Source organism: Gymnogyps californianus, chromosome 2, assembly GCF_018139145.2.
Source record: "Gymnogyps californianus isolate 813 chromosome 2, ASM1813914v2, whole genome shotgun sequence".
NCBI classification, from domain to species: Eukaryota; Metazoa; Chordata; class Aves; order Accipitriformes; family Cathartidae; genus Gymnogyps; species Gymnogyps californianus.
In genome coordinates this window covers 20,498,718-20,513,625 of record NC_059472.1, presented here as the reverse complement: position 1 = coordinate 20,513,625, position 14,908 = coordinate 20,498,718, and the positions used below count along the sequence as shown (strand labels likewise).

At 40.8% G+C, this 14,908-nt stretch overlaps 1 protein-coding gene across 2 annotated transcripts in view; it reads left to right on the top strand.

The window, feature by feature from the left end:
* Positions 1-14,908, top strand: part of OXR1 (oxidation resistance 1) — a 259,710-nt gene that overhangs the window by 189,786 nt on the left and 55,016 nt on the right. For both annotated transcript variants that reach the window (XM_050915908.1, XM_050915909.1), the window contains 3 exons: positions 4,049-4,156; positions 5,266-5,385; positions 13,194-13,346. In XM_050915908.1, coding sequence (XP_050771865.1) covers positions 4,049-4,156; positions 5,266-5,385; positions 13,194-13,346 — 381 coding nt within the window. The remainder of the gene's footprint in view (positions 1-4,048; positions 4,157-5,265; positions 5,386-13,193; positions 13,347-14,908) is intronic.

The window sequence follows — 14,908 nt, the reverse complement described above, 5'->3', positions numbered from 1 at the left end:
AATGATTTGAAGAGAGTGTGTGTTTGGGGATTTTACTGGAAAAGGAAGATGGAAGGTATGGATTTTAAGTGGCTCTTTCTGTATCTAGTCATATCTGTAAAAACTGATTTTAGCTAACAGAATTTTAGACTTATTTGTATACATACGTAAGTGACTACATAAGGTAGAAGTAACTAGGTAATAAGGTCTTATGTGTCTTATCTCTACATAAGAGAGTTGATGACTAGAATCTTGCTACTGAGTATAGGAAAGCTACTTATATTTTAAGAAGCTCTTTTTCAACAAAAGTTATTGTACAAAGCAGAGTTTGTGTGCGTTAACACAGTCTTGAGTAAGTAATTCTTGTTTTCTTTTTACATTAATCAGTATCTGTCAATGTTTACACTCAAGTCAGTATACTGAAGAAGCAAAGCCAATGCATGATATGTATTGAACCACTTCAAGGCACCAGCTGGCCTGCTCAAGTCCATTTCGGATTGTTTCAGGGAATAAAATAGTGTTTTCACATGTCTGGTCATTGTTTTTCAGAGGTTTACTTGTATTGGAACAAATCTTGCCGTTCTGTTAAATGATGAAACAATGCAGTCACTGTTCATCATCACCCTCTCTTCTCAAAAGGGGAAATTCCCATGAAGATTCAGCATAGTGCTTTATCCAAGTATTTATATAAAATTCTTAATATTCAGAATAGCATTTAAATAGTTATATGCATAATGTACAGAAAGTTTGTTTTTTGGTAGAGGAGGAATGACTTTTGCCCTCTCTTCCAGTATTGAATTGATGGGGAAAAAATTATTGGAAAAGCTGGGGGGTGGCTGTGGTATGTGGTGGCACACTTTTAATTTGTTAGTTCATAAACTGCGCTTTTCCACAGTGTTGTTATTTCAGCTTTTGGCTGTTCAGACTTTATTTTTTGAAATAGTAGAAAGCCTGAGAATTGGAAAATAGGCCTTTGAATATAGGGAGATACTTCAGGAAGTCTTTATTACACAAACAGTTTCTTTGTTTTAAGAAGGTATCAGTGCTGGTCTCTGAAATCTCATGTAGTATGGAGATTTGCCTGTGCAAACTTTACAGACAAATAAGAAAAGGAAGCTTTTAGTTTTAGTTGGCAACCCTTTAGTTGCCAAGAGATCTCACCAGATGGTTTTATTTCTGAAAGCTGAAAAGAGTGAATGCACTCTTAAAGAGCTTAAGTTTTGTGGGTTTTAATTGAATGCTTTTAATTTATTTATTTTATATCATAAGTTAGTCTAAAATCTCGAATGTTTCAGTCATTAAGTGATACCTAAGGAATATCTACCTAGCAGCTAACTGTTGTCCTCCAACATTTATGTGAGAGCAAACTTTTGAATTGGGCAAAGCTTTTGAATCTCACTTTACAGTTAGCTTTAGCAAACCTTCTGTATTATGTAGAGCTTCTGATGGAAACCTGTTCCTTGATTTGGTGGTCAATTTTGTTATCGCCTGTGGAACAAGTAGTACGTATCTGGTCAGGTTAGGGTCCTGTTTTGACTTCTGCATTAGTACCCATTAAAAGTGGCATATGAGAATATTCTTATTTTTTGCATATCTGTATGATCATACAGTACTGAATTACTAAGAGGTACTAATAGTCTTTCATACCTGAAATGATAGTAGAGAGAGATATTTGCTGCTTTGTTTAGCTTAATGGCTTCCTATATGAAGAATTGTGATAAATTTCTAATTCTGTTATCTAAAAAAAGCTAATTGCCATTTCTTTGGGAATACCTATCTTTTTTCTTTAGTGAATCTAGGCTGACAAATACACCTCTACAAAATGATAATGAATTTTGTATGGAAAGGAATTCTTTAACTCTTACTAACATAATTAAGGTTCACAAGTATCCCAAATTGGCCTCTGTTTTTCTGTTGAGCTATAATAGCCTTCAAGGTAGATGGTATTTGTAGCACTTTTTCTTGCAGGACAACTCACTTCTCTATTTAAAGGATGTAGTTTGCTTCTTTATATATGTCAGTTATACTTTGTTATTCCTGTACTGTCAACGTGTGTTCCCTAACACGACGTAACTTTGAAAAAAGTTAATAAAGAGAAAGCATTTCTTTTCCTAAATTCTTTTGGGGTGAGTGTTCTGTTCAGTGTTAAGTTCTGGAATGTTTAAGTGGGAATGTGTTTTGAGGAGCAATTATTTAACTTTTTATATACTATTTTTGCTTTGCAGCCAATAGGAACTCTGTTTGCCAGCTATTCTCGCAATGCAAATAAAATGTATTAAAATATTAAATATGTAATCACCCAATATTAACTAATACTATAACCTGTAGATACATATTCTTTCACTCTGGCAGAATGTTTGCTGCTTCTGTGAAGAATGAATGTGCCTTGTAACATTCTACTGACAGCAAAACATATAATGCTTATTAGTTATATGGAATATACTAATTCAACTGGAACAGTCCACAATAGAGTACAGCTGGAAGCAGGCCAGCCCAATGTATGTTTTATTACTTATCTCCACTGTAGTATGGTTACAGAAATAGAGTGTTTTAGTCTTTGGTTCCAAACACTGCCTTTTTCTGTGTAACTGTGTAAGGTCAAGGTCTACTCTTGGAGCAGCAGTACCAAGAGCTATTAAAACATGTATGCTTCGAGACTTTTCCTTCCCTCCCTTCACCCTACCCTCAATTTTTTTTTCTGCCCCGGTTCAATCATTCAAGCAGAAGTAAAGAATATCTACGTTTGAGTCTAGCAACAGTTGACAAGGCATACAAGACATGGTGCTCCCGCATTTTTAAGGGAGTGAAGAGCAGAAGATACCTAGTGGGTATGCAGAGTCAGCTAATGATATCCACTGGCTTTCTCAAAACAGTTGCGTGTAAAACATATACTATGAAGAAAAAAGTGGTTTTGTCTTTCACTCTTTCCCCTCTTCCCTACTTTTCCCTTGAAAATTAAGTAGAGAAGAGGGAATTTAAGAGAAAGCATTCTTTTCTGTAGTTGTCAAGAAAAGTTAAAGTTAAGTGAAGAGCCTGAAAATAAAGGAAAATCAAACCTGTGAATAATTAGTCTAATACTTATTATACAGAGTGGAAGGTATATAACTTCTGCAGATGCAATAAGAGGGACAAATGAGAAGACATTTAAGACAGGAGTCAGTGGATTTTTTTCTAGCTGTGCTCCATATTTAGCAACACAAATGTAGCTTTGCTTATATTGCTTCATCTTCTCTTAAATGATAAGATTTATTTTTCCTGGTACAGTGTTTATGAAGCCCTGTGCCATTATGCAATAAACTTCTTTTGGTTGTATGCTCCATTGTCATATCATCTTCACCATTCTTAAATGCTTGCTGTGAATTCTTTATTCTGAAATACTTTCTGTGAATAAAACTTTTTTCCCCTTTGCTTTCTTCTGTTGGTTCATATTGAATATGTTTTGAGAGATGGGGGTGAAAATAAGAGCTTGAAAAAATCCTTTCCTTACTTGGGAGTCACCTACTCAAAATGCTTATGCTCCATCTGCTGTCATACTGGTTGACCTGTTTTGCTTCAGTATGTTTGCTTTTTATCTCAGTGATGGATCTTACTTGAAAGTCAGGCTAACAGAAGCTTATTTCAATAGGAACGGAGCGTGTTCACGTTTATAGAGATTGCTTCAGCTTTTCTGTAAGTGAACGATGAAGAAGAGTTGAAGAGGGAGAATGAAGGGTTCTGTGAAACTAGTCAATCGTGTATTTGTCCAGTGGTACCCAGCAGTGAATTTTATAGACCAGAAGTTCTGGGGGCATAGCTGAGCCTACAGCTCGGGGTGTGTGACTGACACTTCTGGCCACCTGGAAACATAGTGGGAAGGCAGGTGCCCTTATATGGGGTTGCAATAGACTAATATTTAGGGGGTAGGTATGTTTTGGGGGGTTTGGGGGTTTTTTTTGCAATCATAAGATATGAAGACTTGAAGTTCATCAAAACCTCAGTAAATCTGCATGTGATAAAATTTGTAAACCACTATTTGAACTAACTGCTTACAGGTTTGTTTTTCTCTTTCTTTTTTCCCCAATTGATACAGGTGGAATCAAGAGATACTTTAAACAGTATTGCCTTGAAATTTGATACAACACCCAATGAACTGGTTCAATTAAATAAGCTTTTCTGCAGAGCAGTTGTTCCTGGACAGGTACTATTACACTATATATGTTACTTATCCAACAAAGACCTTTTTCCCTATATTTCTCATCTATACCAGAGAAAGTGTTAAAGTACTTTTTACTGGTTTTCCTATTGGCTTTGTGAAAGAGTTTTTCATTTTTCTCTAGTTTGTGAATTCCTTGTGCCTATTTAATAACTACCCGAAAACGGAACATGTAATGAAGCTACCTGTCTCTTAAATAAGATCAGAGGATTTAATGGTATAATAACCCTTGGGTACAAGCTAAATTGTTACTTTGCAGATATAGCAGGCTGTTTATGAGCTCTAGTTCAGAAGACAAATTCAGGGTACAGCTTACAAACAACATTCCTGACTGCATATTACTGCCTGCAATTCTATTTTAATAAATTGAATAATGTTTCTATTCCACTCTGAAAACTTGCTGTCTTTACCAGCAGTATATGAGCTATCATTCACTTCTTATAGGTCACTATTGCTTTCATCTTTTTCTTTCCCTCTTTTTGCCTTCACTTTTCACTTCTCTTTGAAAGCGAGGCCTGGAAACAAGTGATAGGTCAGCTACGATATTAACCTTTGGCCATTTACTATTAGCCCTCTGTTTGAAAAAATTCTGTATTTATTTCCAATTGCTGCAAAACTTTGTCTAGGCAGCTTGAATGCCTGCCATGGCCAAAATAATGTATTTAAGGGGTGAATAACTTTAGTTGGTGGTTTTTGTTTTGGTTTGTTTGTGTTTTTTTTTTTTTTTTACATTCAGTGCTAAAAGCTATGTCTATGAACTTGTTCCCCAGCCTGTTTCTTGGTTGCTCAAATAGTAGAGTAATAACAAGAGAAATAATCAGGCAGGTCTTTCTTGGACACTGTGTTTCTGGCATGCTGTATCCATTTAATGCTTTCTATCTGAACTTTTTCCTCAATTATTATGACTAAAAATCAATCTTATCTCAAGATATCATTTAAAAACTTTAAAAGCTAAAATAAATTTCTGTTAATGGGAGCAGGAATAATTTTGAATAGCTTATTTTGAGGAAGCATAGCAAATATACCTGAACTGGTGGGAAATCTAAAGTAAACCTGAAAGCATAACTTCTAACTACATTATATCTTCTTTATAGATTTTGTATGTTCCTGATCCAGACTACATTTCTAGTGTGGACAGCTCCCCCTCTCTAAGTCCTGTAAGTCCCCTATCACCTACATCTTCCGAAGCAGAGCTTGAGAGTGCTACAGTAAATGTAGGTATACCTGTTGTCCTTGAAATTAATTTTCCCTTACAAGATAAATGTTACAGATGCTATGCTTTCTTCTTAAACTATCCTTTTGTTTTGGGGAGAAAGTACTTTACAACATTTGGAGTTGAAAAGTAAAACAGTACCTTTTTAAAAGTAAATACAAGCTTTTAATCTTTGTAAATGACAGTTTTCTATGTGAAAACTGATTTGAAGGCAAGTTATTTGTAGCAAAATACTATCCTTGCACACTGAAATCTTAAATACTAGTTCCTGTTGCATTTCTGTAGAAACAAATGTTTAACTAGTTCTGAAAGGTAACAAATAATGTTATTGATAGTTTTTGTAGCAATGATGCATTGGCAAGAATGCTCAAGTAGCTAAAAGGTAAGGGCTCGCCCCCCCCCCCCCCGCCCCGAGGTGTGGGAGGGGGTTCTCCAGTGTCATTTAGCAAAACGAAGTAAGGGAGGGGGGAAGTCTGTTTCAGTGAAGGGCAAATACAGAGTTGATATAGCTGACTTCTGCTCAGTAGTTCTACCTTGGTAGACTTTCAAATACTAAAATTGTTTAGCCATCAAAGCTGCTCTGTAATTCAGCTGAAGTGTAGATTTTTGGCTAGGAGCTAGCTTTGCAAAAGCATGTCTTTCCAGGAACACTGGTTTGCTGTCAACAGAATTCCATGGGGAGACCTCCAACCAGGAAGATGCAGTATCAGAGCCTGAGCTTCTCTGCTATTTATGGAATTATGACCTTATACCGATGTTTCTTAATATGTCACTAGTATTCTTTTTCCAGTTGTTATTATCTTTTCTCTCAAATAACAAATTTTCTTGATAGCACTTCTTGATATTGCTCAGTCAAGCTGCCAGATGTCTACTTCAGGATTCTGTGTGCTCAAAGTTTAGGAAGGTTTGAGACTTTAGGCATTTATTTATTTATTTGCTTGCATGACTTAGTCCAGAGAAGTTTAAATATAAAAGTATTGCTTTGTTGCTGAATAGGTTCCCAAGCTGCATTACAGAGGCTGTGATGACCCTTCTACTGAAAATTACTATTTGGTTTTGCTGTTATACCTTTACTCTGACGTAGTATGCCTGTTCTCATGAGATGTCTGCTGTCATTTGTACTGAATAACTTCTTTTATGGCAAACTGAAGGTGTTGTAGCACAGTAAATAGACTAGTCTGCAAGAGTATTCTTCTATATCAGTCTCAGAATGACTGTAAATGCTAGGATAGGCCTACCCGTATAGCATATGTCGTGAGAAATTACTCAAGGGAAAATTGTTAGTTTTACAACTAGAAATCAGAGCTCTTCCTACAATGCACTAGATCCCACGTCAAAAATACCTTATTCTTGCTTTTGTGGATTATTTTCTATATGCTTATTTGCATATAGTAGATAAGGAGGCTTAATAATGTAACCATACCTGTAATTTATTTCAAACTTTTTTATTGACTATATGCATATAGCAGAGATTAAAGCTTGAAAGTGTAGAAGAAACAAAGTAGATTAAAATACTTTAAAAGTTAAAATCCTCTTATGCAAAAGGTTGTTTTGTGTAGGCAGTTCAATGTTAGCAACAATTTGAGTGTTAAATTTCATTTAACTGACACTGTATTGTTGCAGAACTATTTTGTGCATCTCATTACATGTTGTGGATCACTACAAGCAGTTCTTAAATGCTTCAGGGAAAGTCAAACGAGCAATGTGACAATATATAATAAAGTGTTTATGGAAGTTTCTGTTTCTGAGGTCTTTTGAGGTACACGTAAGGAGGGAAGGGATGTTCCTAGATACAGTTTGTCAAAAGAAAGCAAAGAACAGAAATCGCTTGCACTTGTCAGGATGGACTCTGTGTGTGTGTGGTTTTGTTTTTCAGTCTCTCCAGCAACACAAAAAGCACTCAACTTCTATTTGAGCAGTTAAGGCAGGAGGGTTTTGTTCTTCATCATAGCACTGTTTTCAGTGTTTCTCTTTTCTCTCTGCTGATTGCTATCCTTATGAATGAGAGAAGCACTAGCATACATTCTCTAATGCTCTGTATTGATGTCTGTCGTCTTTGACTCTCCTCCAATTTTGACTCCAGATTTGCAGTTTAAATTTAGGCACATTTCAAGGTAAAGAGAATATGTTACTCTGCCTGTATAATGTAAAGGGGTCTTCTCTCTGTGCTATGGTCATTGAAATCGATGAGTTCTTGCTGGAAATTGAATAAGATGACTAACCAACATCTGAACCTGTGAGCTGAGGCAAAATACAAACTATGATGTACTCTGTTCTTCTGTTTCTGTTTTATCAGACATTGGAGTAGCTTAATATAACCGTGTGGCTAAATACAAACCAGTGTGTGGCTAATATGAGACCTGCATAACCCTGTTAAGTTTTTTTTACATTGCTACACTTAAGCTAAGATTTCAGTGTTTATTTCAGTAAGTTTGTTAGTGTCAGTGTGTATGTGTGGTGGGTTGACCCTGGCTGGACACCAGATGCCCGCCATAGCTGCTTTATCACTCCCCTCCTAAGCTGGACAGGGGAGAGAAAATATAACAAAAGACTCATGGGTCGAGATAAGGACAGGGAGATCGCTCAGCAATTACTGTCATGGGCAGAAAAAACTTGACTTGGGGGGTAAAAAAAATAATTTATTACCAGTCAAATCAGAGTAGGATAATGAGAAACAAAACCATATCTTAAAACCACCTTCCCCCCACCCCTCCCTTCTTCCCAGGCTCATCTTCACTCCCAAGTTCTCTACCTCCTCCCCCTGAGTGATGCAGGGGGACGGGGAATGGGGGTTGCAGTCAGTTCATCACATGCTGCTGCTGCTGTTCCTTCCTCCTCAGGGGGAGGACTCCTCACACTCTTCCCCTGCTCCAGCATGGGGTCCCTCCCATGGGAGACAGTCCTCCACGAACTGCTCCAGCGTGGGTCCCTTCCATGGGGTGCAGTCCTTCAGGAACAGACTGCTCCAGTGTGGGTCCCCTGCGGGGTCACAAGTCCTGCCAGCAAACCTGCTCCAGTGTGGGCTTCCCACGGGGCCACAGCCTACTTCAGGTATCCACCTGCTCCAGCCTGTGGTCCTCCATGGGCTGCAGGTGGATATCTGCTCCACCATTAACCTCCATGGGCTGCAGGGGGACAGCCTGCCTCACCATGATATTCACCATGGGCTGCAGGGCAATCTCTCCGCTCCAGTGCCTGGAGCACCTCCTCCCCCTCCTTCTTCACTGACCTTGGTGTCTGCAGAGTTGTTTCTCTCACATGTTCTCACTCCCCTCTCTCTGGCTGCAATTGCTGCTGCGCAGTAACTTTTTTTCCCTTTCTTAAATAGGTTGTCACAGAGGCTACCGCTGTTGCTGATGGGCTCAGCCTTTGTCGGCAGCAGGTCCGACTTGGAGCTGGCTGGCATTGGCTCTATCAGACATGGGGGAAGCTTCTAGCAGCTTCTCACAGAAGCAACCCCTGTATCCCCTCCACTACCAAAACCTTGCCATGCAAACCCAATACAGTATGTAAGAACTCAGCTTAGATTTTTAAGCCTTTCTTATGCCACTGGGTTTTGTGAAGGGTTTCTTCATTCAGCAGTCTGGTGCACATACGTGAGAAGATCAAATAAGCTTTACTACCTATAAAACTTAAAATCCACTTCAAAATATGTAGTGACAAGGGTGTCATCATTAAATTTGAAAGTCTGCCACCAGTATTATTCCTGCTTCTATGTCGAGTGGCAATATGAATGAGAAATAGCTGTCTTATTCACAGTGGACTTGGATTATCAGCTGGGGACTGTTGCAGCCACTTGCTAAACTATGTGTCACAAAGGTGACCACATAATTTTTAGGGGAAAGGCATGTATGGAAGGAGAACTTATCTCCAGGAAGTTTGCTTTTTAATTGTATCTCCATTAGCTTTTTCAGCAAAATTCAGTTCAGTGTTCTATAAGCTGTTTTGGGTTTTTTGTTTTGCTTTCTAACTAAAATTGAAAGATGCAGGCAAAGGCTAAAGTATTGCCAGAGAGATGAACTGAAAACAATTGTGCATAATGTTCCTGGATATGATTAAAGGCATTTAGCTACCATGTGAATAGTACTAGTGAATAGAACTGAAGAGAAAAGCAGAAAACCAAAGGGAACATAGACGTTCACATTTTATAAATAGTAATATTTTATTAGTAACTAAAAATAGCAATTATGTATGAAATGGAAGTCTTTGGATGTTGGTTAAGCTCCAGAACAGGGTTGCTGTGAGTAGAAAATAGACTTTGGTTCAGTCTGTCTGCTATATGTGTAGCTTTTATTTTGAAAACAATTTTTTCGCTGTCTGTCCTGTCCCTGGTAGGGTTCCATGTTCACTAGTTTGTTGTATGTACTGTTAGACAGCAAGATAGATAACTCTTCCTGTTATCTGCCCAGGAAGGTCATGAAGGAAATCCTCTGGAAGTTATATCCAGGTACGTGAAAGACAAAGATGGTTGGGGACAGCCAGAGTGAATGTACCAAGGGCATATCATGCCTGACCAAAGTGATTGCTTTCTGTGATGAGATGACTGGCTCAGCAGATGAGGGAATAGCAGTGCATGTTACTTACCTTGACTAGGGCCAGGCCCTTGACACTGTCCCAAAGCAGCCCAGTTACAATACTGGGGAAATGTGAACTGAGTGGGTGGACTACAAGATGGGCTGGAAAAATTGGCAGGATCTTTGGGCTCAAGGTGATGCAGCATTTTTGTGTGTGGTTGGTCATTTTTTGTTGTTTGTTTTCTGTGGTGGTGGACAGTTAGGAATCCTTGAGGGTCCCTGTTGGGGCTAATATTGTTTATAATGTGCCCATCAGTGACCTGAATGGTGAAACAGAGGATAGAATGCACTGTCAGCAAGCTTGGGGGCAGGGGGCAGCAAAAATTAGGGTAAGTGGTCAAGACACTGGAGGGAAGGGCAAGGGCTGCTTATCAGAGGGACATCAAGAGTCTGGAGAGATGAAGTAACAGAAACCTCAGAGTTCAACAACAGCTAAGACCTGCCTGGGACAGAAAGAGCCCCATGTGGCAGTACAGGGTGAGGGTTGGCTAGCTACATAGCAGTTTTGCAGAAAAAGACTTAAGGGCCAAGGAGGGGTTCAGGCTAGTGTCCTGGTAGACATGTTGATCAATGTGCGCTTGTGATGGTGAAGGCTTATCACATGCCAGGTGGCAGATAAGAGAGGGATACCAACAGGTTAAGGAAAGTGATTATTCTGCTGTCTGGTGGGCTTGTGAAGCTGCATTTGCGGTGTTGTGTCCACTTCTGGCACCTCCAGTACAAGACAAAGATTGACATGCTGGAGAGAGTCCAGTGGAGGGCCATTAAGATGATCAGGGGATGGAAACATGAGGCACAAGGATTGGCTGGGGGAGCTGCGTTTGTTTAGCCTGGAGAAGAAAATACTGATGGACAACCTGATTTCTGTGTTGTACTACCTAGTAGAGAGGTTAGAGGGAGGATTGTCACTTGCTGAGGCGATCAGCTCCGGTGCAGGCACGTTCTGCCCATGCGTGGGTGTACGTTTCCTGAGCCGGGGAAACCCCAGGGGAGCGTGGAGACCTGCCAGGAGCTGGCAGCTCTCATGAGGGAGAGCGGCTGATGAGGCGTGGGCAGGGCCAGGAGTAATGGCGGCCACCCCCCACTCCCACAAATGGCAGCCCTGGGGAGCACTAGCGAACAGGATGGGCAAACAGGGTGTGGCATGTCAGCCAGGGCGTGGCGCGGCAGTTTGCGTGGGAGGGCGTGCAGGGAGGGCACCTCTTCAAAGGAGGGACATTCCGCTGGCCGAGTGGAGAGGCTTGAAGTCCACATAACCCAGCAACTGGGCACTGGTCTGTGACCATCTGCACAGGCCAAGTGCATTCATCCTACCTGACCCTCAAGGCAGAATGGTGGGCATTCATCTGAGAGCAAAGGCTACAGCTCCAGCTGGGGGGTCTGCACCATCTACGCCAGTGGTGGCCAGTGCCTCTGCCCAGACGGAGCTGCTGAAGGGAGAGGGTGCAGTGCAGACCTCAGACTGCAGGATGTGCCTAGACCTTTCTCCTGGGGCAGAGACAGGCAGCAGACCTGCCTGCAATAGGTGTGCCCAGGTAGAGGACCTCCTGCAGCAGGTGGCTGAGCTGCAGGAGGCAGTGAGAAGCAGTATTCCTCAGGGGTCAGTATTGGGACTAGCGCTGTCTAACCTCTGTCGGCGACATGGACGGTGGGTTTGAGTGCACCCTCAGCAAGTTGGCCAACGACACCAAGCTGTGTGGTGCGGTCAACAGGCTGGAGGGAAGGGTTGCCATCCACAGGGACCTTGACAGGCTTGAGAGGTGGGCCCATGAGAACCTCATGAAGTTCAACAAGGCCAAGTGCAAGGTCCTGCACATGGGTTGGGGCAATCCCAAGCACAGATACAGGCTGGGCAATGAGGGAATTGAGAGCAGCCCTGCAGAGAAGGACTTGGGGGTGTTGGTTGACAAGAAGCTCAACATGACCTGGCAATGTGTGTTTGCAGCCCAGAAAGCCAACCGTATCCTGGGCTGCATCAAAAGAAGTATGACCAGCAGGTCAAGGGAGGTGATTCTCCCCCTCTACTCCGCTCTCATGAGACCCCACCTGGAGTACTGCATTCAGCTCTGGGGCCCCCAGCATAAGAAGGACATGGACCTGTTGGAGCGAGTCCAGAGGCAGGCCACGAAGATGATCAGAGGGCTGGAGCACCTCTCCTCTGAAGACAGGCTGAGAGAGTTGGAGTTGTTCAGCCTGGAGAAGAGAAGGCTCCAGGGAGACCTTATAGCAGCCTTCCAGTACCTAAAGGGGGCCTACAAGAAAGCTGGAGAGGGACTTTTTACAAGGGCATGTAGTGATAGGAGAAGGGGTAAGGGGTTTAAACTGGAAGAGGGTAGATTTAGATTAGATGTAGGGAAGAAGTTCTTCACTGTGAGGGTGGTGAGGCACTGGAACAGGTTGCCCAGAGAGGTTGTGGCTGCCCCCTCCCTGGCAGTGTTCAAGGCCAGGTTGGATGGGGCTTTGAGCCACCTGGTCTAGTGGAAGGTGTCCCTGCCATGGCAGGGGGGGTGGAACTAGATGATCTTTAAGGTCCCTTCTAACCCAAACCTTTCTATGATGAAGAGTCAGGGTCTTCAGAGGATTATAGTAAAATGATGGGCAGCAACAGCTGCATGTTGCTATGCAAGAGGTCCTGGTTAAATAACACGAAAACATTTTTCATGATGAGGGTGGTTAAACACTGGAGCAGGTTTCTTGGAGAGGCTGTGGAATCTCCAGCCTTGAAGACTTACTCAACTGGAAGGGCCGTGAGCAACCTGATCTAATGTAGGCTCCGGCCAGCTTTGACCACAGGGTTAGACTAGCTGACCTTCAGAAGGTCCTTCCAACATGAAGTAGTGTATAATATTATGGAAGGATAACAGAAGACATTTAGTAGGACTTTTGTTGAAGTTGGAAAATAATCCTTTCTGCTAACTTTTGCTCAAATTTTGCATGTGACGGTATATTGGATGGTTTCCTTATGTGAGTTCTGATCATCACTTTGTTATTTATTTCCAGGTTGATTCTGAATATTTTTGCCCACTAGCATTTCTTATTGTGGGCTGGTTAAGCTGTGGTTGATTAGTTATATACACTGTCAGATCAAAGCAGTCCTTTAAACTGCAGTGGATTTGTAACCCTATTTTTACACTTGCTTTTATGTCGAAGAAGAAGAATTACACAACAGAAGATCTCTTAAGGTTAATATTGAGAAAGTCAGGTTGCTAAGTTCTTTTTTTATATTCCCTTTTAGGATCCAGATGGAGTCCAACAGAAAGAGTCGCCTGCTTCACCAGCACATGCATGTGTTCGTCCTACAAGAGTGGTATCATCCACCTCTGAAGAGGAGGAAGCATTTACAGAGAAATTTCTAAAAATTAATTGCAAGTACATCACTAATGGCAAGGTACTTAAACATTCAGGTTTTACTGTTCCTGTATGGGATGTAAAAACAAAGTACATTTAAATCATTAACATACAGTAAAATTTAGTTACTGATAGGTAGCTTACATATGTATATATATGTGTGTATATATATTCATTTTTTTATTCAGTTTCCTTTGGATTCCCAGACAACTTGTTTCTTAGACATGATACAAGCAGTTAATATGCGATTAACCTGTGACAGACTTCCACCATACTGTTAAGTGATTCTCTTGTATTGAGGGCATGAGGTCTGTTTGTTCCCTGTGTTAGTATCTCTCATAAGTAATTGTCTTTACTTACAGTGGAGAAGAACATGCCTTGAACTAAAGGAAGTATGTAGTTGGGTAGCTTCACTTCCATTTTCCTAAAGCAGAACAGTGTGAGCAGAATTAACCTCTGATTCTGTAAGCAAACACTTCTGTATTGGGTATAGTATGGTAGAAATCTTGATTTCACACACCCACACCCCCCCCCTTGAAGCAGTAGTTACAGTTCTCTGTGTCACTACACAAACAGCTCCAAGTTAGTGGCACTTAGTTAATTTCTGTTCAGCTCATAAGTGCACAAGTCTTGCGCAGATTTTTAGGGACTGAGATTATGTCAAAAGACTTTACCTCAGAACACTTTAGGAAAAAAACAAAATGTATTGCTCTCCCACCCCATAGAAAAATGACTATTAGATACTTTAATTATGAAAAATCATGCCTTTGCTCAAGCTGAATGAATGCAAAGAAACTCAAAGTACTTGTAGTTCTTCCTTCTTCACCTGAAGTTTGGGCATGTATGTACAAATACTGCTGATTCTGTGTTGCTCAGTAGTAGGTTTGCAGATAAGTTACACTAATGATAGATCAATGAGAATCTCCTAAAACTGCATGCGTTTTTTTTTTTGCTGGTGGAAAGGATTGCAGATCTATGAATGTCTAGACTTGAAGCATTTTGACAGTACGTGTATATTGGCAAAAGCTACGTGTTAGAAGTTGGTAAGACAAGTACTGGAAAAGCTTTGTTTGTTACTTTGTTCTGCTTTGCAGTTAATTTGCTTCACTCCTTGCATTCTGTCCCTGGGTGACTTTTTTAGATTGATCCTAGACAAGTCCTTACTTCTCAGTTTTAAGTGCTCTAATGCAGAGGAATTGAGAACTGTGACCCTCTGTTAGAAATTAGCTGTACTGGAAAAAAACGCAATCTAGGGTTAAAATTTACAGCATATTATTTATGTGCTGTAATTCCTCATCAGAATATTATGGGGAGTGTTCACAGCATCTGTCTTTGACTTGCATCTTTACAGCCTATTTTCTAAAAGCTTCAAGGAAAATTCTGTTTCTAAAGAGTTGTATAATCTACCGCAGTATCAGTCCGTACTTGGGGAGGTGGGTGGGGAGAGAAATGAATGCTAACTTGCTCAGATTTGAGTGCCAGATTTCATAAATTTAGCATGTAATTTAGCCCTTGTGTCACATGCGGTAGGAAGGTCCTCTGGCATATCGTCTTATCCTCTCCTTGGTACGTTTCCTGACCATGCAGGATTATAAATCTTCC